General features: G+C 39.2%; 1 protein-coding gene across 19 annotated transcripts in view; it reads left to right on the top strand.

Moving 5' to 3' along the window:
* The window catches only part of LOC129738847 (polypyrimidine tract-binding protein 2), a 595,573-nt gene that overhangs the window by 553,446 nt on the left and 16,473 nt on the right, over positions 1–25,654 (top strand). For all 19 annotated transcript variants that reach the window (XM_055730225.1, XM_055730206.1, XM_055730232.1 and 16 more), the window contains 2 exons: positions 12,835–12,927; positions 22,607–22,823. In XM_055730225.1, the coding sequence (XP_055586200.1) occupies positions 12,835–12,927; positions 22,607–22,823 (310 nt within the window). The remainder of the gene's footprint in view (positions 1–12,834; positions 12,928–22,606; positions 22,824–25,654) is intronic.

Here is a 25,654-nt window from a genome sequence, read left to right as displayed (position 1 = left end):
CCGGAAACCGGTGTCCGGATTGAGATTTGGTACTACCAGCTGCTAGCTCGACTCGGCCGGAATGGAAATGCCACTGACGACGATGGTAAACAACATAGTGATTATGAGTCTCAATTTTTTTATGGTGGGAAGAGGAGACGGGAGATGCTTTGCGGATTTTGTGGTGAGTTCCTCTAAGCACTTGCTTCGGAATCTCGTAAGCATGTGTGCGAGATGATTAAATAGAATTAGGACATGATTCTGATTGTGTTCCGGGGGTTTATTGAGGGATGATAATGTGGTTGAAAACTTTTTGATGTTAGGAAGGGGGGGCTCACATGCCTACACACATTGTTGGAGAAAGGTGGCGATTAGATGACGAGGCAGTTTTCCGGCAGAGTGCAATCAGGTGTTTGATGATTAGGAAAGGGACTAATTTGATGAGGTTTGTTACCAACCATAACCGGAATATTGGGAAGTATCCGGATGATGACGATGATGATGATGTTGGATAATGGAATTATCTAATCTCCCGTGTAAACCCTAATCTATTTGACGGTTTTGACAGTTGACAATAATGATGGTTGGTGAAATTTTGAGTGAGCCAAATCGACAACGTTGTACATGGTAGTTATGCGTTGTACACATTCGGTTTTAAGACTTTTCTGTTCTGGGAAAACTTTCGATTTCAATTTTAAGGGCTATACAAAGAAATCGCTGAAAATTCGAGTGCTTGTGGGTAGTTCATGGTCATGTAAAAAATCTACAAAAAAGGCTATTCAACTTTGTGTTGAGATTTTGATTAGGTATTCCTGCAGTTTCAAGCCATAAAACTTTACAGAGTTGTATAAGGCGCATAGAAGTTTTAAATTGGTGCCGTAAAATACAAAACAAATTTTATACGACTCACGAAAAGCACGTCGATTACCAACAAATGAAGAGAGATTAAAGTATAACCAATTCATGAATTTAAAATCCTCTTATAAAGCTAATAGCCTTTTTAGAGCTTTGAAATACTTTTAGAGGTCTATATGGGAAAACTGTTTTGTAATTCCCAAATGCGCCTCATACCCAACTACGTTACTATATTTAAAAAAAAACGACTTTTAGTTACTTCTGTTTCAGAAACAAAAATGGTGTTGATTTTTCAGTACTAAATATTCAATTTTCCCATACAAACCTTAAAGTTCTAATTTACTCAAACGTTACTTAAAAATTCTGCAAAAAATCCTGGATGAGTTTTGGATCAAAACGAAGCATTTTAGAGACCCCGGGGTTTGAGAAATTCAAAAATGACCCCAAATCGACTCAGTCTACTATGAAAATTAACCTTCGTTTGCTAACCGACTTAGATGGTACACAGGGTAAGATACCAGACTGGCAAGCCGAGATGAGATGTTGCTGAGAGTTCGATTCTCACTAATTTTTTTTTCGGGTGAATTATCCAAAAAGATGAAAATTCCATAACATGTTTTTCTTGTTTCGTTTGAATTTAGTGGTCATGTATCATTTTGCTTAGAAATTTGAGTCTTTTTGCCTTTTTCAATCATATCATCTTTTTTACAGTTCACTTTTCACCGCATTTTCGGCACAGAGATTTGTTAAAAAGGCATGAGATTTTTGCAACCTCTTCTATCTATGGGTGTGATATTCATTTCATGGATACCTTCGTATCCAATTCTGCTTCTAGATGGAAACTGATTCAAGCGCATTTGTCCTGTGTCTTGTAAAATTCAAAATAAACTTCCAAATGAATAGGATTAAAAGGCGACAGATCGATAGACGAACTCTACACGATGAATCTATCTCTCTGATCTGTTCGAGCTGTCAACTTCTGAAGTTCATTCAAAAAAAAAAAAAAGAATTTCAAACTCCTTGACTGGGTGAAACTTTTAATCCTATTAAAACGCACCAACTCTCATCGATTCGCTTAGCATACTGAGGGCGATGCGCCAAATTTGTCAAAGGAAGACGAGTCTCCAGGACCAGAGCTATACGCAAAAAACCGTCTGTCAATTTTGAGTTCCTGTTTTTTTTATCTTCTCCCGGTGCTTTTGCTTCCCAAAAGATGGTACCGAACAAGATTTAACCCTCGGACTGCGCGTTCTGTAAATTATTGATTCCGAATCCATTCACCGGGGTACAGCTCTTTGAAAAATCGCGAAAGCAAAGGAACTCGGTCTTCGAAGCACCGGAAAACGTAGTTAAGCTTCTTCCGGGAGCAGACAGTGCAAAGAAGAAAAATCCGAGTCCCCGAGAAAGGTTGCTTTTCTGTGTTGTTGGTGTGATGGTGCCATTTTTACCTCGGGTTCATACGGGAATAAAAGAATTTTCCCAGAACCCCCATCTTTCGGTTTTGCTTTTCACCTCAATTTCAAATTGCAGAAAAAAAAACTGGATGCTCGCATTAGAAATATCGTGGCGGGTAGGACTCTGTTGACTGACGAAGTTGCAAGGGGTAAAAATAAATAAATGTAATATGGCGATGGCAATAATAACAATATCGCAAAACGAAAAAAAAACGAAATCGGGAACCGTCCTTTTGTGTGAAGTAACTAGAGTGCCAGGGTTAAAGAGAAACTATTTTTGGATTCAGGAAAGCTTCCCGGGAAAGTGATCTAGTAGAAATGTTTGACGCTGGATCTTCCCGATGCCAATTGCCCGTCTTTTGAGACGTAAATCCTGTTCAGAAACGTCTTTAGGATGGCTTTTTACCCAAAAATTAGGCTCCAGTGGTTCTCCGAATTGATAGAATGTTCCGAAGCAACCAACGAAAACTCACGAGTTGGATAATGTTAAGCTCACAAAATTCCTCTCAGGATCTTAAGATGGACTTGTCATGAAATTTATTCCCTAAAAACATTAGGAAATATTTTGCGGGGTGCAGTATTTGGAATCGCTAACAGAAAATCTAGCGTCGTCAATAAAAGCACCGACGCAGCAGTCTAAATTAGCGATCACTTATCAAAAAGTGCTGGCTGGCCTGTATTACTTGAGGTACTCGAAAAATCAACATCCTTTTTGTTCCACCCGAGCCTGCTTAAATGTGTTTGGTGCCAAGACCGTAACTTCGGATCTTATTAGGCATACAAACATACAAACATAAAAGTTTAAATTTATTCATGTAAACGTTACTTAAAAATTGTGCGAAAAATTATGGATGAGTTTCGATCCAAAACGAAGCTTTTGCGACCCTAAGATTTGAGAAATTCAAAAATGACCCCAAAAAGACTCAGTCTACTTGACCAATTAACCTCCGCGGCGGTTAGAAACTACGAAGGTCCGTCGTGCTAGCGATTGATAACATGAACGAGCTTGAAGGATGTGAGTTTCCCTCTACTAAGCTATTTGACGTTATCAATCGCTAGCACAGTAGAACTACACAGTAGTTAACCCTCGAGGAGGATGATTGGTGCAAACATTTTTTATCCTGATCCATTTAACGCATTGACGATCGCAATTTCATAAACACCGAATCGGTACAAATTGATTTCCACTGTAGGAAGCCTATATAAGTTATAGCACTTAACTGTGTAATTTCTGTTTTCGAAGTCCTAACAGAGCATCGTGTTGAGCTAGTGATTGTTGGTGCCGCCAAAATCGTCAATACTTGACCAATCAACCTCCGCGACGGTCAAAAACTGCGGAGGTCTGTTGTGTTAGCGATTGATAACATAGACAAACTTGAGGGATGTTAATTTCCTTTAATCAAACTCGTCGATGTTATCAATCGCTAGCACAGCGGAACTTCACAGTATTTAATCCTCGAGAAGTTGGATTGGTCAAGTTTTTATGGCGATCGGGATGAATCATCCAATGGGATGAAAATCACAGAAAAAAAGAAAAAATATAGCATTGGCATCAAATATTGGCGATGTTGGCGGCCCCATCAATCACTAGACCAACACGATTCTCTGTTAGGACTAGGCATAACGTACCTTAGCAGTTTCTAACCGTCTAGAGGGTTGATTGGTTGAGTATATTAGGGATAAATCATCCTAAAGGATGATAATATCGTATACAAAAAATGGCTGAAATTGACGAAGTTGGTGGCACTAACAATCGCTAGAACAACATCTTGGACATGAGTACCTAGAATGAAAAAAATTGATGTAAAAGAATAGTTAAGATTTCAACACCACTCAATTCTCCTCGACAAAGAGGAGAATTGAGTGGTGTTCATCGTTATACATTGACGGCCAGCCTAGTTTAAACTCGCTTGACTATTGCATAAGTTGCATAAATTAAGGCGTTATACGGTATGTTATCTTTTTTGCACTTTCACGTATGTAACTTTAGCAGACCTGCATAGAATATTTATTGATTCATTGGTTTACGGAAAAATGCTGATTTTTTCTAAGCGTTTACTGATGTTTGCCGAAACTCACTCTCCTTTTTCGATACTCAAAATTAAGTTTCACCGAAATTCAAAACATAATTCGATTCTATGAACTTATCTAGCCTTTCTGGTGTTGAACTTCTTAACGATAGTTGCTCTCGAAAATAAATTGATGCCAATCCATAACATTCCATGACGTTTTAAAAACGATCAGTTATGCTTCTGCTTTCTTTTGATTTCATTTTTACATATTGTGATTTTTTCCATCTTAAATCCCTTAATTGTTTGTCAATGATTTTCAAAGTTTTTATTCACAAACAACACGCCAAACAAGACTTGAAAGTCAACTCCCATGACATTTGTTTTGTTCTTTTCATTGGAATTTTCGAGCACTTTGTTTAGGAATATTTGTTTTTTTCCGCTTCTTCGGAAACTCGTTAAGCTCTTTTTGCAAAAATTCCCCGTTTTCCTAGCTAGCTCTCGATACTAATTCGCAACTTCCAATGGGATTATTTTCTCAGAAATAACAATTTGCAGCCACCCTTTGCGGGTCACAACTTGGATGTGTGTATGTTTACGCCCAGGATGGAATGTCTGGAATCGACCTGGGAAAAGTGGGGGGACGAACCCCGGAAAAGAATTATGCTTTTACGTTCTGTGAGCTTTCATTTTTCGCCTTTTTCCCCTGTTATTTCGCTTTGACGTTCTGTCGTGGTCTGGTTTTCGGTTCAGGAAGGTGCACTGCACTTTCAGATCCCCCTGGCATGGAATGTCTGAGCGTATGTGTGTTTTCTTTTGTTACATTTTGATGGAGGAGCAGAGATTAGAGTGGCGCCAGCCTGAACAAGGGGAAAAAAGGAAGCCACTACCGGTCCATGGAGGGATTTAAAGTGCTAACAGGTAGCTTCCGGCTTCTGTTGACGGGAATGCACCCGGGTTGGGTGCTTCATTTTTCTTACCCGATTTTGCACCAGCAGCCAGTATGTCGTGGTGAAGCTCGGTGAAGATCGAAAAGCCAGAGGCTAGAACTAGAGCCAGGAAGCACTTTCGCTGCATTTATATTTTAAGAGGTTAATCACAGGACGTGTGAGCAGCTTCGAAGAATATTCTAGCCCGCTCGGACTTCGAACGAGGAAATTCTTCATCGCTGCATGGTTTCTAAAAAATATCAATTGAAAATATAGTAAATATTTTTACAAAATTCAGTCTTTTTTTCGTAAAAAGGAATAACTCTGAAACAATTTTTATACTCAAGTATCTTCTTTTGCCAAATTTTGTTTTTTTTTTTCTTGACCAAAATTGGAGTTATGCGAACAAAAACGTAAGGAAGCCTCCCCTCGCTCTTCTTTCCTCCTTATCTTCTCACAAGAAGAAGGGAGGGTCTCAATTCATTATGGAAAGGTTTCTCGTAATCAAATTGTCTCCCATTCCAAATTTAATTTTATCGGAAAAGATTTTCTAATAACATGGCGACCGTCACAAATGTTGACGGTTTCTCTTATTTTGCATGTCAAGTCCGTAAAGTAATCAAACAAATTTGCGTAATGAATGGCGACCGTTAGAAATAATCTGTAGCAGCTCAACAAACTTCTATAATAGCTTAAAAGGTCTGTTCGGAGCCTGTCAGAAGTTAATGGTCCATTCGAAGTACTCAATATCCAATAAATCTGGCTAATGAAAAATGTTTTAAACACACAGCGGGAGTTTCGCTCGAAAGTAACTGCTAATAAAAAGCAACAAAAGGCGGGAAGTTCCTCAGTAAAAAAAAAACCGGAACATATTTCTCATTGATTTGACAACTATGAAGCCATAATGGTTCCATCTTTATTTATGATGTCCCACCGTTTTTCTTCTCCGGTTAGTTGCTTAGTTTCACCGGTCTTCCGAAAGGTAGGAAAAAGGCCACCGAAACATTCGGTATTCAGAGGAAAAAAAAAACAAATAAAAATGTGCCAAGTATTGTTGCAATCGGTGGAGAGACCGGGCAGAAGACAACAATTTGAAGAATTTTGTTCCGACCGTTTGTTGGTCCTGAGATCTGAGAATATCCTCGGAACTGACTAAGAGGAAGTTGGAGAAACAAGATTTCCCGCGCGCGCCAATCCAAAACCGGAAGAGTGCGGTTACGTCCTAAGGTTGGAAAAAACCGCTGCTGGGAGGGAGAGGAACAGCGGAACGAAAAAAAATATGACAATGGAATTAAAGGCGCGCAGAAGATTTACTTTTTCCAACAATCGCCATCACTACTGACTCTGCTGGTCCTCGGAAAGCAAATGTTTGTTCAAATATTTCTTTCTTTTCACTGTGGGTCTCCTCCCGAGGTTCCCAAGCTATGAGAATTATTTATGATTCGGAAAGAATTTTTCGAACCATTTCCGGCGACCGACCCCGTACCGAGAAAAAGTCCTCCATTGTCGGTCGGACTTCGGTCGATTCGATAAAGTTCTTCCCGGGGCCCTCTGGAGTATGTAGGTTTGTTTCAATATGGGATGTGGGAAAAACCAATATTTTCTTTGTATCTACTCTTGTCGCGCTCAGTCCGACGGAGATGACTTATTTTTACGACCGGACTAAGACAGCTGCAAGAAAATTGATGGTTCACATTTCCAGTTCTGGTTTTTATGCAGTTTCCTTTGAACTAAGGTCGGAGGAGAAGCGAAAAAGACCAGGGCCGAGAAGTTGTTTGATTTTGTACTAATTAATTAGTGCAGGCACTTGAAATTGTACTTGCGAAAACATCGTTCAGTTTCGTCTGCTCCCCGGAAAACATCAAAGACGGGCCGAAGTTTTAATCTGCTTACAACTTGGTTGAACTTTCAAGATGCTCTCGATTCCAAATTGATGACGAAAGGGTTTTTTGGTCCTGGAACGGCCATTGGAAAGAGGAACTTTGGATAGTTTAAAAAAGAAATTGAAGAATAGTCTGGTTTTCAGATTAAAACTTTAGCCGTGCCACACCTTTCGTATTAAAGATATTCAATTTCAAAATCGATGATTGCAAATTTCGGGTTTCAGGTATAATTCGTTTTCAAATTTATTTTTTAAAAGATGAATTCTAAGAATGGAACTGTGATTAAATTCTGAGATCTTAATCCAAAATTTTCGAAATTTTCGAGTCTGGCTTGACGATTTCAAATTTGGATGGCGACCGTCAATAATGCTTACGTTCCCAGTCACAACAAGTATGCGAAGCACCTCAACCAACTTTTGAATTAAGTTTTTAAACTATGATTTAAAATTAAAAACCTAAATTCTGAGTCCTAAAATTCCCATTTTGGTACGCATACTGATTTTTTTCATTTCAGATGTGTTACTTATTTCTTAATTTATAACTAAAAATTCGTGAATGGATCAGGAATTCCGAAATAAGGATTGAAATTCATAATAAAACTATTATAAATTTGAGTTAAGAATTTCAAGATGCTAACATTTGAAGACAAAATTCTTGAGTATCAAATAAATTTTCGTAATTTCCCATCCAGCATACCTGATCCCAAATTTGAAACAAAAAACAAGGAAACTATCAAGATTTCATTACAAAATTATGAAAAAAGTTTCATTGGCGGCTCTTTGCATTTTAACCTTGATATATCTTATGATAAATTGTGTTATCTATGTCTATACTTAAAAATGAACGGTTGTCCGTCCGTCTGTTCCCTTTAAACTCGAAAACTACTGAACCGAAAAATGTGAAATTTTATAAGTAAGAGTTTTTTGATGGTTTCTAAAGTACATACTTGCAAACCGCTCCGACTTAACGGAAGGAGGGCTTCCATACAAAATTAACAAAAATGCAACACAATTCGAACAATTCCCTAAAACTAATGAACCGATAAACGTGAAATTTGGTGTGTAGCTCTTTCATCACTGGAAATGGTTGCTATGACACTGTCAAAGCCCTTCAAATCCAAAAAGGGGTCGGGGTCCCATACAAAATTAACGAAAATTCAACACACCTTGATCAATTTTTGGAAACTACTGAGCCGATCGACTTGAAATTTGGTGTGTAGCCGTTTTTGAGACCGGGAATGGTTACCATAATACTTTTAAACCCCTCCGAATTCATAAAAAGAGGGAGGGGGCTCCCATACAAAATTAACAAAAATTTGATCGAAGTTTTGCAAATTTCTGTTGATAATTGATGTCTGTCTGTTCCCTATAGACTCAAAAAAATACTGTACCGATCAGAAAAAAAATTGGTATATAAAAGTTTTGGGGTTGAAGATGGTCTCTAAAATACTTTCAAACCACTCTGGCTTAAAAAAGGTGGGGGGGGACCTTCCATAAAAATGAAAAAAAAAAATTACACAGTACGAAAAATTTTCAGAAACTACAGAAATAAAATAAAATAAATAAATTAAAGTTAACAATAATTTGCCACAATTCGAACAATTTCCGTAAGTTACTAAACCGACCAATGTTGAATTTACATACAAAGCCCTTTTCAAGACTGGAAACGGTTTCTATAATAATTTTAAACGGCTCCGAATCCAAAAAAGGGTGGGGAGGCTCCCATACAAAAAATCAACAGAATTCGAACAATTTTCTGAAACTACTGAACCGATCAATGTGAAATTTTATGTTTAGCCGTTTTTGAGACCGGAAATGGATTCCATAATACTTTCAAACCCCTCCAATCCAAAACAAGGGTGGGGGACTCCCATACAAAATTCACAAAAATTTATCAAAATTTTAACAAAAATCGTAGGATTTTGTTAAAAATTGATGAATATAAAAGCGGTGACATAATGAGATGATTATTGGTCTCTAAAATACTTCCAAACCTCTCCGACTTAAAGAAGGGGGTGGAGGGTGGCTTCCATACAAAAATTTTTAAAAAAAATATTTAGTTCGAACAATTTTCAGAACTACTGAACCGATCCACGTGAAACTTGGTGTGTAGACTTTTCCAATGCCGAGAATGATTTTTTCAATACATTCAAACCTCTCCGAATCCAAAAAGAGGGGGCGTCCATACAACGTTCACGAAAATTTGACACAATTCGATCAATTTCCGTAAATTACTAAACCGACCAACGATGAATTTACATACACAAAACTTTTCAAGACTGGAAACGGTTCCACTCCGAATCCAAAAAAGGGTGGTAAGGCTCCCATACAAAAAATCAACAGAATTCGAACGATTTTCTGAAACTACTGAACCGATCGATGTGAAAATTGATGTGTAACCGTTTTTAACACCGGAAATGGATTCCATAATACTTTCAAACCGCTCCAATCCAAAAAAAGGGTGGGGGGCTCCCATACAAAATTAACAAAAATTTAACAAAATTTTAACAATCCTCGTAGGATTTTGTTTAAAACTGATGAACGTAAGAGCTTTGACAAAATGAGGTTATTATTGGTCTCTAAAATACTTCCAAACCTTTCCGACTTAAAGAAGGGGGGTGGGGGTGGCTTCCATACAAAAATTCAAAAAAAAATTACACAGTTGGAACAATTTTCGGAAACTACCGAACCGATCCACGTGAAACTAGGTGTGAAGACGTTTTCAAGACCGGAAATAAGTTTTATAAAACTTCCAAACCTCTCCGAATCCAAAAAGAAGGGAACTTCCATAAAGTTAACAAAAATTTGACACAATTCGAACAACTTTCGGAAAGAACTAAACCGATCAATGTGAAATTTGATGTGAAGACGTTTTCAAGACCGACAATGGTTTCTATAATACTTTCAAATCCCTCTAAATCCAGTAAGTGGGGAAGAGGGCTCCCATACAAAATTAACAAATAATCAACAAAATTCGAACAATTTTCTGAAACTACTGAACCGATCAATGTGAAATTTGGTGTGTAGCCGTTTTTGAGACCGGAAATGGTTTTCATAATACTTTCAAACACCTCCCAAATTAAAAAAAAGATAGGGGGCTCCCATACAAAATTAACAAAAATTTAACAAAATTCTAACAATACTCGTAGGATTTTGTTAAAAATTGATGAACGTAAAAGCTTTGACAAAATGAGGTGATTATTGGTCTCTAAAATACTTCTAAACCTCTCCGACTTAAAGAAGGGGGTGGGGGTGACCGGGAATGATTTTTGTAATACTTTCAAACCTCTCCGAATCCAAAAAGAGGGACCTTCCATACAAAGTAAACAAAAATTTGACACAATTCGAACAATTTTTGGAAAGTACTGAACCGATCAATGTGAAATTTTATGTGGAGATGTTTTCAAGACCGACAATTGTTTCTATAATACTTTAAAATCTCTCCAAATCCAGTAAGGGGGTGGGAGGGGGGTCTCCCATTCAAAGTTAACAAAAAATCAACAGAATTTGAACAATTTTCTGAAACTGATGAACCGATCGATGTGAATTATGGTGTGTAGCCATTTTTGAGACCGGAAATGGTTTTCAGAATACATTCAAACCCATCCGAATTAAAAAAAAGGGTGGGGGACTCCCATACAAAATTATCAAAAATTTAACAAAATTTTAACAATCCTCTTAGGATTCTGTTAAAAATTGATGAACGTAAGAGTTTTGACATAATGGACTTATTGGTCTCTAAAATACTTTCAAACCGCGACTTAATGTAAGAGGGGGGGGGGGGATTGGGCTCCCATACAAAAATTATGAAGATATTACTCAGTTCGAACAATTTTCCAAATCGATCAACGTGAAATTTGATCTGAAGAGGTTTTCCAGACCGACAATGGTTTCTATTATACTTTCGAATCCCTCCAGATCCAGAAAGGGAGGGGGAGCTCCCATACAAAATAAACAAAAAATAACAAGGTATTAACAATCCTCGAAGGATTTTTGTTGAAAATTGATAAACGTAAGCGTTTTGACATAACGAGATTTTTTATTGAATTCATAAATTAGAAGCTCTGAAACCATGAAAAATCGTTTGCGTTGGAATTATGTTGAAATTTAATTTAACAGCAAGTTTATTTTGATTATAACAATTTTAACGAACTTGTTTTCCATGGAAGGGGTAGCAATACACACCGTGTCAGCTAGTATGTAATAAATAAGTCAAACTACAGATAAAAATTTGGGAAAAACGAAAAAAAAAAATCAGATTTTGACATTCAAAAGCATCCAAAAAATCTATTGAAAAAGTTCCTTACTATTTTAGAGCAAAAATGTTCATGCAAATGTTGGAAAAAAGAAAGAAAAATTCAATTTTCCATCTTCAAAAGCGACCTGCGGTTTCCCAGGACGGGTTCGTCATCGGTGCACCAAAACCTGTCGTAACACGCGAAAACCCTTGCCTGGCAAAAGTTTTGTAGTTTTCCAGCGGACATGTCCAGTGTGTCCAGGTGGGGCCAAAAAATGTGACAGCTGCGGTCCTTTAGAAGCAATTGGCCTGGTGCTTTTGAATTTCCCAGAAAAAAAAGCGCTTTTGATCCTGGGAGGGTTGAGACGCTGCGAAGCTTTCGTTGAACCGGAAGGGTGGGGAGGTACCGGGATAAAATTTCGACTTGATGTGGTTGCCCCGGCTTTTTGTGCTTTCTTTTCGAGAAGGATAAAGAACCAAAAGGTATGGAAGCGCCACCCATGGAGCAGCTCTATTAATAATTCAGAACAGGTTGGAATTTGGTCCGCCACTCCGACCGGAAAACGTCGCTGCGCGCCATCACAAAAACCATCCGGGGACATTGTCGTAACTAGTTTTATTACCAGTTTGGGCTGGCCGTGGAGGTTCCTACTTTTGGAGGGGCGAAAAACCAAAAGAAAAAAAAATTAAACCTCCCTACCCCCAAGGGAGCTGCTGCTGTGAGAAATGAGAGGAAAAGATCGTTCATTCGCGGAAATGACGAAGACCACCGACCGCCGCCATGATGATTATGACGATGGTGGTGATGCTGAGGATGATGATGATTATGATGACGACAATGTTTCCAAGCTTTGCAGTCCATCGGGGACCCAGAAAAAAAAAGTTATATGAGAAAAGTACGACCAAAATTTGCGTAGTAAAAGTTCCTTTCGTCATGGTTGGGTGATTTCGATGCTGCTGGTTCGCGAAACTATATTGTACATGCCTGAATGAATGAATGAATGAGCGTGGGTGTATGTGTCAATGAGCTGAAGTTAAAAAGCGCTAGTTTTCATGAGTCGGAACAATAGTTAAGACAAGAAAAGTTTCACCGTATATTTTTGCGGATTCCTGAGATTCGCTGTGAAATACACACATATCTACATTTGAACGAACAGAGTAAAACACAGTCGTCGTGAATTGGCTATTCGCGAAAGAAGAACCAAAGGCAAAGTTAGTTTCACATTTTTGTGTTAGTCTTTTAATTTTTAGCGTGTAAAAGTGTGCCATTTTTTTGTTTTTGTTCTAGATGTACTTACCTAACTTCGTGAAACGGAGTGACTAATTAATGATTTTTTCTCTCTTTCTCCCCACTGTTTTTCCTTTTTACCATTGGGATTCAAAACCAAAAAAAAAAAAACAATACGAAAAAATACACACACATAAAAAAAACTTTCGTAACGATGCTCAAACCTGACTTCGCAAAATCAACCAACCAACCAATCTCCAGGGGTGTATGGTGATGTACAACGTGTAAAGATTCTATACAACAAGAAGGATTCAGCGCTCATCCAGATGGCTGAACCTCATCAGGCGTATTTGGGTAAGTGGAATTTTATTTTATTTATTCTCTCTTTTGAAATCCTCATCTTAACAACAATTTAAGCATAGCAAAGTTATTTTTGTTTTGAAAACTTGAAAAGCTCTGAACTCTGAGCCATTTGAAAAACTACCCAAGCAATTCGAAGCCCTTAGCCGATCCAAAGTTCTGAAAAAGACTAGAATAAATGCTAAAGCTAAGCTAAAGCTAAGCTAAAGCTAAGCTAAAGCTAAGCTAAAGCTAAGCTAAAGCTAAGCTAAAGCTAAGCTAAAGCTAAGCTAAAGCTAAGCTAAAGCTAAGCTAAAGCTAAGCTAAAGCTAAGCTAAAGCTAAGCTAAAGCTAAGCTAAAGCTAAGCTAAAGCTAAGCTAAAGCTAAGCTAAAGCTAAGCTAAAGCTAAGCTAAAGCTAAGCTAAAGCTAAGCTAAAGCTAAGCTAAAGCTAAGCTAAAGCTAAGCTAAAGCTAAGCTAAAGCTAAGCTAAAGCTAAGCTAAAGCTAAGCTAAAGCTAAGCTAAAGCTAAGCTAAAGCTAAGCTAAAGCTAAGCTAAAGCTAAGCTAAAGCTAAGCTAAAGCTAAGCTAAAGCTAAGCTAAAGCTAAGCTAAAGCTAAGCTAAAGCTAAGCTAAAGCTAAGCTAAAGCTAAGCTAAAGCTAAGCTAAAGCTAAGCTAAAGCTAAGCTAAAGCTAAGCTAAAGCTAAGCTAAAGCTAAGCTAAAGCTAAGCTAAAGCTAAGCTAAAGCTAAGCTAAAGCTAAGCTAAAGCTAAGCTAAAGCTAAGCTAAAGCTAAGCTAAAGCTAAGCTAAAGCTAAGCTAAAGCTAAGCTAAAGCTAAGCTAAAGCTAAGCTAAAGCTAAGCTAAAGCTAAGCTAAAGCTAAGCTAAAGCTAAGCTAAAGCTAAGCTAAAGCTAAGCTAAAGCTAAGCTAAAGCTAAGCTAAAGCTAAGCTAAAGCTAAGCTAAAGCTAAGCTAAAGCTAAGCTAAAGCTAAGCTAAAGCTAAGCTAAAGCTAAGCTAAAGCTAAGCTAAAGCTAAGCTAAAGCTAAGCTAAAGCTAAGCTAAAGCTAAGCTAAAGCTAAGCTAAAGCTAAGCTAAAGCTAAGCTAAAGCTAAGCTAAAGCTAAGCTAAAGCTAAGCTAAAGCTAAGCTAAAGCTAAGCTAAAGCTAAGCTAAAGCTAAGCTAAAGCTAAGCTAAAGCTAAGCTAAAGCTAAGCTAAAGCTAAGCTAAAGCTAAGCTAAAGCTAAGCTAAAGCTAAGCTAAAGCTAAGCTAAAGCTAAGCTAAAGCTAAGCTAAAGCTAAGCTAAAGCTAAGCTAAAGCTAAGCTAAAGCTAAGCTAAAGCTAAGCTAAAGCTAAGCTAAAGCTAAGCTAAAGCTAAGCTAAAGCTAAGCTAAAGCTAAGCTAAAGCTAAGCTAAAGCTAAGCTAAAGCTAAGCTAAAGCTAAGCTAAAGCTAAGCTAAAGCTAAGCTAAAGCTAAGCTAAAGCTAAGCTAAAGCTAAGCTAAAGCTAAGCTAAAGCTAAGCTAAAGCTAAGCTAAAGCTAAGCTAAAGCTAAGCTAAAGCTAAGCTAAAGCTAAGCTAAAGCTAAGCTAAAGCTAAGCTAAAGCTAAGCTAAAGCTAAGCTAAAGCTAAGCTAAAGCTAAGCTAAAGCTAAGCTAAAGCTAAGCTAAAGCTAAGCTAAAGCTAAGCTAAAGCTAAGCTAAAGCTAAGCTAAAGCTAAGCTAAAGCTAAGCTAAAGCTAAGCTAAAGCTAAGCTAAAGCTAAGCTAAAGCTAAGCTAAAGCTAAGCTAAAGCTAAGCTAAAGCTAAGCTAAAGCTAAGCTAAAGCTAAGCTAAAGCTAAGCTAAAGCTAAGCTAAAGCTAAGCTAAAGCTAAGCTAAAGCTAAGCTAAAGCTAAGCTAAAGCTAAGCTAAAGCTAAGCTAAAGCTAAGCTAAAGCTAAGCTAAAGCTAAGCTAAAGCTAAGCTAAAGCTAAGCTAAAGCTAAGCTAAAGCTAAGCTAAAGCTAAGCTAAAGCTAAGCTAAAGCTAAGCTAAAGCTAAGCTAAAGCTAAGCTAAAGCTAAGCTAAAGCTAAGCTAAAGCTAAGCTAAAGCTAAGCTAAAGCTAAGCTAAAGCTAAGCTAAAGCTAAGCTAAAGCTAAGCTAAAGCTAAGCTAAAGCTAAGCTTATTTAGGAATCAGATTTCAGATTTCAGATTCAGATTTCAGATTCAGATTTCAGATTCAGATTTCAGATTCAGATTTCAGATTCAGATTTCAGATTCAGATTTCAGATTCAGATTTCAGATTCAAATTTCAGATTCAGATTTCAGATTCAGATTTCAGGTTCAGATTTCAGATTCGGATTTCAGATTCTGATTTCAGATTTAGATTTCAAATTTCGGTCTAGAACTTTTCAATGTAGAATGCATACATCTCCTACTTTCAATCTAAATTTTTTAATAGAATATTAATTCTCCTTTGAGTATATATCCTATTTGTTTAATTATTTTAAACAATCGAAATGTAAACGTTACTTTTCCAAACTATTGGGAAAAGTGGATTCCACTTCGAAAAAGCGACAAAAAAAAAACAAAATCATGCAGCTTACCGTCCCCCAGTAGTTGTGATCTTTTCGATTTATGTTTGCATCGTGTCGTTTTGGGGTGTTATGTTAACTGAGATGATTCGATTTGATTTCCTTTTATCGCACAAATTGAATGCCGCTGCTGTGGCACGTGTTGCAAAAAAAATAAAAATAAAAAAAAACACATTCAAAACGGGCGTAACCTCAGAGAGCTTTCAGTTTGCAGTGAGTTGTTGGGGGGGTGGGAGGGTGTGGGGGGGGGGGGCGCTAGGGATGAATGTTAAAACGCCCAAAATAAACGACAGGAAATTGACTGAAGCTTGACACAGCCGAAGCTTGCTGCTGCCAGGTGTACACTATATTTTGTGGGAATATATTTATCCACTGTCGAAAGTGTCGTTTTCGGTTGGTTCGAAACGCGAACCTTAATCGAGGAGGGGTGCTAGAAAAAAAAACAAAAAAAAAGAGAATCCATCATGATGCATTTCGGTGATGATTCTATCAGATAGTTTTATTTGTTTGCTGTTTTTTTTTGTTAGGTAAACCAGGTTGCCACATAAAGAGTTGTTTTAAATTTGTACTTCTGTATCAGCGCAATGGAATCGCAATGTAGAGCTGTTTTTAACCTGAAGTTTTCCCAGGAAATGAAAAAAGTCAGTTAAATCTGAGACTGAAAAAATCTGAACTGCTCCAAATGGATGGGGGGTGGCTGCGTCCAGCTTTTATTCATTCAATTTTTGGTTATTTTATTTATTTATCTCGTTCGTGGCTTTGGGAGTTGCTTCACGTTTTGTATTGCTTGCTTATTCGCTACTAGTGAATGTTTGAGAGCGCAACTTGCAGTAGTTTTCTTTTTTTTTTGCGGACTGTCGATGGTAAGAGGGGATGAATTGGATTTCCCATCCCTGCTCTCTGGCCGCGCGCCCCGGTTCGCTTCAATCAACTTTTACTGACTGTGAAACAGAGTGAGTGAGAGCAAATAAATGTAACGCATCGTTTTGCAAAGAGATTCGCGGTGTCGGTTGGATGGAAGCAAGTGGATTAAAAATATACAGTTTTTATTTCCTCCCGAGTTTCGCGGTAAGGATTTTGTGCTTTGTAGGCGCAACAAATTTACATCGGCAAGTGGGGAAAGGGGAGGATAAAGTCCAGCTAGGGGGAGAGTTTGAATTAAAATATCGCTGTCGGGATGTTCACTGATGGGATTTTTTCCTGGTTTTGGATTGTTTTTTTTTTCTTCTACGTTACGTTGGGGCCGAGATATTGTGGTAAAAGTTGCAGAAACATTCCATTTTTTTTGCTGGAAATTTTGCATATTCACTGTTCTTTTATTGTGCACAGGAATCAGCAAAGACTGGAAGGAAAAAGATGGTGTTCAGGGAGGGGCGAAAAGAACACTCTGCGGCTCCATTATTTCGGAACTGATGTACACGCTTTTCTTGCATTGTACACGTTGTGATATCATCCACCGTACTGTAAATTCGGAAGGGAAGGAAAAACCTACCGGAGTAGGGGGGATGATGGTTTCGTGCTTTTTACTTTTTCTGCTAGGCAGCTTTTGCACACGATTGCCCGAAGCTGCTTGTCGTGCGGTAGATGTAAACATTTTTACCAATTATTATTTGATATGCACGGGAAACCAGCGAGAAGCCCAAGGCTTTCGTTTGTTTGTGTGTAAGGTTCATTTTGTTTTTGGATTTTCTGGTATTTCTCCAGGATATTTTGCTAAATTTCAGCACTAGGCAATTTGGACTAGCCGATAGCTAGAACACGTCAAAACCTGCAGCGGTAATTGAATTTTTGATGGTATAATTTTTGTTTTTGACAAACGAGCGTCGCCTCCGGTTAAAAGTTTGCTCGGGATCTAGAATGAAAATATCAGTGAGACAAAGGAACAGTCTTAAACCGCAGAAAAATAACCATAAATATTAGTGAAAAACCATTTTCAGGGATTTAGAGTTGTCAACTATCGCTGGTTGTCTTCATCATTCTCTGGAAACATTCCGGTTCATTTCTCAAACCAAATGGCACATTTGCGAAGACGATTCCATTAGAACTTAGAAAATCAACAAAAAATTGTAATAAGGATGACTGAATGCGTTCGATCTTATGAACATTAGCTTAAAATGCCTAGACTCCACGAAAGGAAAAGCAGTGGCATACGAACAAAATTTAGAGAATGTGTTTGATTTAGCAACAGTTCGTACCCCAACTGAATCAACCTGACTACTGCTATGAAGTGGTGGTTGAACTTTGTTGAAACTCACCCTTCGAATCCTCCGGCAGGGCAACGTATTGTGGATCGGAACGATCTACCAGCTGAGATTATCTACCTCACCGAGCAGAACCAAAACACTGTTCGTTTTGATACTCCAAATGCCTTGGTCAATTGACGCTCATTTACTCATTCATAAATGAGTACTTTCCCGGATAGGGAATATGATAAGAGGAGAGTGCGACGATAGCAATCGCTAATGAATTGTGTAGCTATGTAATGACTAGACTGACGAAACATGAATAATGATAACTTTATTCCACTAACTAGCGTTTTCAACAATCTTACTCTTCGAAGTGAAAATTTTGTCTTTTCTAAAATATCATACAGGGAAATAGCCACGCCTAAGCATGCACCTTTAATCGAGAATCCAAAATGACCATTTAGTTTAAGACTAGATAAGCCTTGACTAACTGAGTAATAATGCGAACGCTCTTTCGAACTTGCTGCTTAGGCTGGTCGCAATGGCGTCAGAAACCGCCTGATCGACTCGTGATCCGGTATGTTCTTTCACTTCGACGGGAGTTTTTGCTACAGCTCTATGTTGTCGTTTGCAGCTTCTATATGGTCTCATAACTCTTAAGAATCTACGAAGAGAGAATTTATAATGTTCACTGGAATTGTTGCCAGTTGAACAGATTGGAAATCTTAAGAGAAGTCTTGCCAATATGACGGCTGAATGATCCAAGCGTATATCAATCACTATTGTAACCTGACCTTTATACATGACTTGACAAGAATAAAGCTGATATAATTATCAGTTTCCGATACAAAAAATATTCTTTACTGTGCATATCACAACAGGTTGTTGGTCCTGTAGTTACATTGGCTTTAACTGTTTGTCCTTATCTTTAACTGAGTTTTGATTTTTAGATTGCGAAGACGAACCCAAAGTTCGATGGGTGCATCGCAGTAGGTGGAGCTGGTGGTTAACCAGCCGCTGGTGGACAACCAACCCTCGGTTGGCAGCAGCTACCCCAGGTCGAGATAGGTTTGGCGCTACCTCCCACGGCAGCCGGGTTATCCAAAGAACTGCTGTTTGACGGTAATCTACAAAGCCTGGAAGATGCGGAACATCGAGGAGAAAGCCGCCCGAGCTGTAAGGTTCCAGTTGGTGGATAGAACAGGAGGTCGCTGCGATGGACGAGCTTGTGATGGCCATCAACTACAATGTCCTGAACGAAATTGGGTACAAGTGCGACCATCGCAATGCGAGGATGACTGAACAATCTCCCTATGAAGAGTTTCGACTTACTATCGTCACTTTTTAATGAGTTTTCAATAAGATGGAAGCGAACCTGAGCAGAGGCGAGAAGGTCCATTCATTGCTGTTAGCAATACCGCCAGGTTATAGCCAAATCCAGGGTGCCTTGGCTGTTCTGCCGGCAGAGGAGCTGAACTGAAGGTCGATCGTTGACATCAAGCGGTTGTTCTTGGATTCTGAGCTCCTCAAAAATATCAGCACAACATTAAGCTAGCATTGAGGTGAGCCAGCTATCCCGAATCCTACTTCGCCGCCTAATGCCACAAGCAAACAGATTCGTGAGAAGTCACCAGGCCGGCTTCATGGAGGGATGGTCTACGACAGATCAGATCTTCACATTACGGCAAATCATTCAAAAATGTCATGATTACCATGCCCCAACGCACCATCTATTCATCGACTTCAAAGCCGCATACGACACGGTCGACCGTGATGAGCTATGGAAGACCATGGACGAGAACGGCTTTTCCGGGAAGCTGACCAGACTGATCAAGGCGACGATGGATGGAACGCAGTGCTGTGTGAGGATTTCTGAAGAGAATTGTCAAGTTCATTCGAATCACGCAGGGGGCTTCGACAAGTCGATGGTCTATCCTGCATGATGCTCAACGTGGCGCTAGAAGGTGTTATTCGACGAGCGGTGGGCGAAATGCGGGGCACAATTTTCAACAGATTCAGTCTACTTTTCTGCTTTGCCGACGACATTGATATGGTTGGCAGATCATTAATACGTCCAAGATGAAGTACATGCTGATTTGCGGATCTGAGACCGTTTGTCCGACGACGACGAACTGGAGATATTCAAGACTATCTATCTCGGCTCACCGGTGAAAGCAGACAATGACACCAGCCATGAGATCCAGCGACGAATGATCAGCGAAAGTTGTGCCTACTATGGACTCCACAAGCAACTGCGATCGAGAAGACTTAGCCTTCGCAAGAAGTGTAACCATGACGCTCATTAGAACGGTTGTTCTCTACGGGCACGAGGATATTGCTCGAGCAAGACCTGCGAAAACTCGGAGTATTTATTCGAGCGACGAGTTTTAAAAACCATCTTTGGCGACATGCAGAAGAACGGAGTGTGGAGGTGAAGGATGAACCACGAGCTCGCACGACTCTACGGCGAACCCAGTATCCAGAAGGAGGTGAAGGCTGGTCGGATACGCTGGGCAGGACATGTTGCGAGAATGCCGAACGACTGTCCTGCAAAACAGGTGTTCGCTACGAATTCGGTAGGAACGAGATGAGCAGGGGCGCAACGAGCGAGGTGGTTAGACCAAGTGGAGCGTGATCTGGTGAGTGTGAGATATCCGAGAAATTGGAGAACGGTTGCAACGAACCGAGTGAATTTTAGGAATTTTGTTCACCAAGTTTTGCCGTGAGACGGAATACTATGAAAAAAAAAAAATGATATCTCCATAATACAGGAAGTAGTTTCCGATGACAATCGTTCGTACGTTTTCATCAATCATCATCATCGTCCGAGTAACGAGAATTATCCGTGAATGTAGAGCCCAGCAGTCTTACCGGTTGCGCCAATAACGTCCCTTCAATCGAGTAAGAGCGCTGCAGTATGATAACTAGTGCGTCCAGATATTAAATTTTCGAGCTTTTATGACGAAAACATCACCAAAACAGTAACCGATCTTCAAATCAAACAATTCCAGGAGAAGAAATTCGATAACAATTGCTACATTAAATTTAAACATGGGCACTCTTTTCGTTGTAGCTATCGTGAAAATGTTATTACAGTATGAAGAAACGCCTGAGCAAGTTTGATGATTTTTTTTTGGCCAAACGCCATTCAGTCAGGTATCGAATTGGTCCTCATCTGCATTTTCAAACATCCCAACGAACCGCAATCCCGAAATAATGAAGCAACTCCACGTTGGCCGGGCACAATCACAGAGCGAGGAACTGATTACTTATGTATGGTGTGTTTTATTGTGCGCACAAAATGTAATAATCGACCTTCCACCATTCACCACACCGCCCAATTCACTTAGCGGCACAGTCGGGCGGCATGGAATCATATGCCTTTTTGAACACGTTCAAGCTCCTGCAGCCAATCCTGCCGCGAAGGTAAACTTTGGGGTTGCTACAGTTATTTTTTTTTGGCGCACCACCGTTTTTGTGTGTTTACTTTGCTGGGGTTGCCCATTGTGAAACGGGGCGCGCAAAATTTCTACCCCAAAAATTTTGGACTTGTATGCTTTTGGGCATCGGTTGCTGAATTTGCATGTTGACTACCCGAGTCGAGTGTTCAGAGCCGAAAGTAAAAACTATTTTGTCCCGGAGGAAATTGGCTGCACCATATTGGCAGCAAAACCTAAAGGATTCTTTGTTACTTACCTGATCCTGGGGAGAGTGTTGGCAAATCATCGTACAACCGGTGTTGGGTGTCGATTTTACAGTCGAACTGGCCCCTGAGAAAGGATCTACACAATGTAATTTTGCTATCGTGTTTGTTTTGAAATTATTTCGTGAAGGAGTCCAAAGTATTGTGCAATTTCTCAGTTAAGGTACACCGGGGCAAGTGCAAACGGTTTTCACCATAGTTCAACTTTCACATGTCCTAGAAAAATATGTTTATGTTCAAAAATTATCAATTATCGTTCGTTGCATCACTAAAATAGTTCTAAACAAATTCCCGTTGAAAGTGAAAAATAAAAAAATGTTGGTAAAAAGTAACGGTGCTTTTGTGAAAAAATTTCAAAATTTGCACTTGCCCCGTTTATGGGGGCAAGTGCAAACGCCATACTTTTTCCTAACTAATTCATAGATGAGTCAGTGTATCGGTCCTAAAATGAATTGAATACATGTTCCGGTACGTTTTATCAACTTTTATTCATATATTTGCTGTTTTTTTTTTTGCAATATTGATAACTTTTTGGAACTCCATTTTTGGTGACTGTTGTTTTAAGCAAAACACCTTTATTTACTAAGTTATTACGGAACTTTGAACATCCGCTTTAGATACAACACTTTGGTACCCCTTCTGACCATTTTAATATAATGCTGAACCATTTTGGTGATACATTTTCTGAAATGGCTGATGTTACATGGCTTAAAGATGCGTTTGCACTTACCCCGGTAGTGTCGTTTGCACTTGCCCCGCAGTGTGGGTTAACAAGAGCGAATATTATTTTCACAACTTTCGGGGTGTAATGAAAAGTTATCATGAATTTTCTGCTTTCACTTGAATATCGGTCCCAAACACTCACCTTTTAACGAAAATTCGGATTTGAATGCCCTTTTTTGTAGCCAAAATATGCAAAACAAAAACACACTGTTCATGTCTAGTACGTACTTAAATTTGTGTGTGATCAAACAGTGCCGTGTTTTAAAGTGAAAAATTTAAAGAAAGTTTAGTTTATCTATGTCAGATTGTTCGTTTGGGTCTAAACAACAATTTCTAGAAGAAGAATTATTTTTTACTTTTTTTTGTAACATAGAAAAGTTGAGCGTTTGCACTTGCCCCGAGTTTGCACTTGCCCCGGTGTACCTTATATTTTTTGCAACGAATCGTTCAACCCAACTGTCAAAATTGTAACTAATGTTTTTAAATATCTTTCCGTTCTCTCTCTGCAGCCATGACCCATTTGGATAAGCTCCCCATCTGGAACAAGACGATCCGCGTAATGGCCAGCAAGCATTCTGCGGTGCAGTTGCCGAAGGAGGGCCAACCGGACGCGGGCCTCACCCGGGACTACGCCCAGAACCCGTTGCACCGGTTCAAGAAACCGGGCAGCAAAAACTACCAGAACATCTATCCACCATCTGCCACGCTGCATTTAAGCAACATTCCGTAAGTACCAACCCAATTAAACCACCCAAAGAGGCTACAGATAGGGAAGATTAAACGTGTGTCAAACTTTTTAAGCACGAAACTTTCCAGTCCTTTGTCATGCATCGGCAACAGCAGCTGTGTCTCTGTGTGGGAAGGTTATTTACTTTTAATTTCAAGGAAAGTGTTTTTCTTGTCTCCGGTGATCTGACTCTGTATGCATTAGGATAGGACCGATTCGTGGCGTTAAAAAACTACCTCTGGGAATCCACACTTCAATGGACTATTTTATGCATATAATCCTCTTTGAGGTTCTATCGAGGATTATCTCTTCGGCATCCCCTAGCACTTTCGCAAGCTACCGAACAGAGCTTAAAACTTGGAATCTCGTGTGCCGTTTTTTCCTCTTCTCAAAACCAGGGATTTCAACGAGGTTGGGGTTGCTCAAGGGTTGTAAACCAAACAGAAGAAGGTCAGCCTCCCCGGTGGGATTGGTGGGGACCAACTTTTAATTATCTTCCATCATCAACGACCTCTTCTCGCTCTTGCCGATACTGTCGCCTAGTAATCTTCGAGAGTTAAAGTGAAGTGTGGGGATCCTAGGGGGAGGGCGGATCACATCGAGTACACGGTTCATTTCACAGCCGAAGCTTTAGTTACCTTCCAGTGAAGACGTAATCTTTGGGAAATATGTGTCACTCTATGGAGCCACTTTTTATTTTGTTGTCCAAACAAAGGGTGTGAAACTTTCAAGTGCTTTTTGTGAATTTTTTCAGGGTTTTGTAAGATAGCGCCTTTATTTATACTAACGACCGAAAGTTTTCTAAAAAAAAGATAATTTTGACGCCCCTGTATATAGAAGACGTGGACTTGAATTTAGAAAAATCTACATCCGTTTCCGTTTCTTTCGACTCAATTGCTTCTTTCAAGTAATTGTAAGAGACATCGGAATGGAAAGACATCTTACGGTATCACATAAGTAGTCCATAACCAAGAAATCAAATAAGGCTTTTTTATTTTCAAATTATTTACCCGTATGGGTGCTTTGGAACACTATTTTGACTCTTTTACAGATTCTGATCCTGATCCTGCTTCGGATCGTTGAAAATGTACATAAAATCAGTTCTTTTTTTATTCGAAATAATGGTCACTGAATAGATGAAGCATATGAAAGAAAATCCAGCAAAACTCACATCAAGATCCTTCCAAATCATCAACAAGAAAAAACTTTCCTTGTTTCCATTTTTACTGTAATGTATGACACAAACTTAGTCTACAATTTGAGCAAATTGATTGTGTTTAAAAATCGAATGTAGTCACGGCTCAAGAAATTTAAATTCCTACTTATTGAAATATTTTGCAGGAGCCTCCAAATGGTTTTTTTTTGTAAACAGAAATCTATTTGAACGATTTGCTTCAACAAAAACGAAAAATCCACCAAAGATAGAAAACGAGAAACAACATGAATTCAACGTAGCTGTTCAAGCAATTTTCTCTGGAAATCCAGGATCGGGACCCAAAATAAGAATCAGGCATTAGGATCCGCGATCGAATCCAGCATCATTATCAAGATGAGAATCTGAGATCCGGATTCAATGCAAACTTCAGGATACGGGATCGAAGTTCCGGATCAGAGTCCAGGATTAGAATGAATCACCAGGATTCAAACTCCAGGATCAGGACCCAGAATTCAGGATCAGGATGAAATATTTAGACTCTTGACTCAAGACGATAATTTGTCATTTTCAGGATCAAGACTCGGGATTCAAGATCCAAGATCAGGGTTCAGATGCATTATTTAGGATCGGAATCAAACATCATGATTCAGCAATTAAACCCATGATAAGTATGTAGATCAGGATCTCAGGACAACTTTAAGAATTCACGGCCAGTTTCCCGGATGAGCGTCAGGGATAAGAATGCGGGATCAGGCTCAGCTAGTATTCTAGTTCAGGGTCGTGAATCCTGGATCAGGATTAGAGTCGGGGATCTTAGTCCATCACATGCTTGAGAACTCAAGGACCAAGATGAAAAATTTAAACTCTGGATTCAAGATAAGAATTTACAATGAAAGATCAGGATCGTGATCCAGGATTTAAGATCTAAGATCAGGGTCAAGATGCATTAATCGAGATTAGAATCAAACATTTAAAATCTAGGATCAGAATGCGGGAACAAGCTTTACCTACTAGGTTTTTAGGTCGGAGTCAATCCTTTATCAGAATTGGAATCTGGGGTCAATATCCAGGACAATCTTAAGAATTTTCGATTAGGGTTTAAGATCAGCGTCCAGGATGAAAACCAAGATCCAAAATCAGGATCCAAAATAATCAGGATCCTTGATTTACGATCTTGGATCAGAACGTAGGATCAGGTTTCAAGCTAATCATCTATGATCAGAGCTCAGTATCAGGATCAAGATCCGGGATTCAAGATTCAGGTTCAGGATCCGAGATCAGGTTCTGAATCAAGATTCAGGAATTAAATGCAGAATATCAAGATCAGAATAAGAGTCCAGATCTGAAATCAGTATCCGGGATCAAGATCTCATGACAAGCTTAAGAGTTCACGATCAGGTTCCAGAATCAGCGTCTAGGATCCAAGATCAGGATCCAGAAAAATGATCCAGGATCCTTGACTTAGGATCTAGGATCAGGATCAGGAAGTAAGATCCGGATTCAAGCTAGCTTATAATCGATGATCAGAGTTCATTATCAGGATGAAGAACCGGGACTCAGGATTCAGGTTCAGGATTCGAAATCCGGTCCGGAACCATGATTCAGCGATTAAATCCAGGATAAGTGTGCAGAATCATGATCAGAGTCCAGATCTAGAATCAGTATCCGGGATCA

The sequence above is a fragment of the Uranotaenia lowii genome, chromosome 1 (assembly GCF_029784155.1).
Source record: "Uranotaenia lowii strain MFRU-FL chromosome 1, ASM2978415v1, whole genome shotgun sequence".
In the NCBI taxonomy this organism is placed as follows: Eukaryota; Metazoa; Arthropoda; class Insecta; order Diptera; family Culicidae; genus Uranotaenia; species Uranotaenia lowii.
This window is presented reverse-complemented; position numbering and strand designations above follow the sequence as displayed.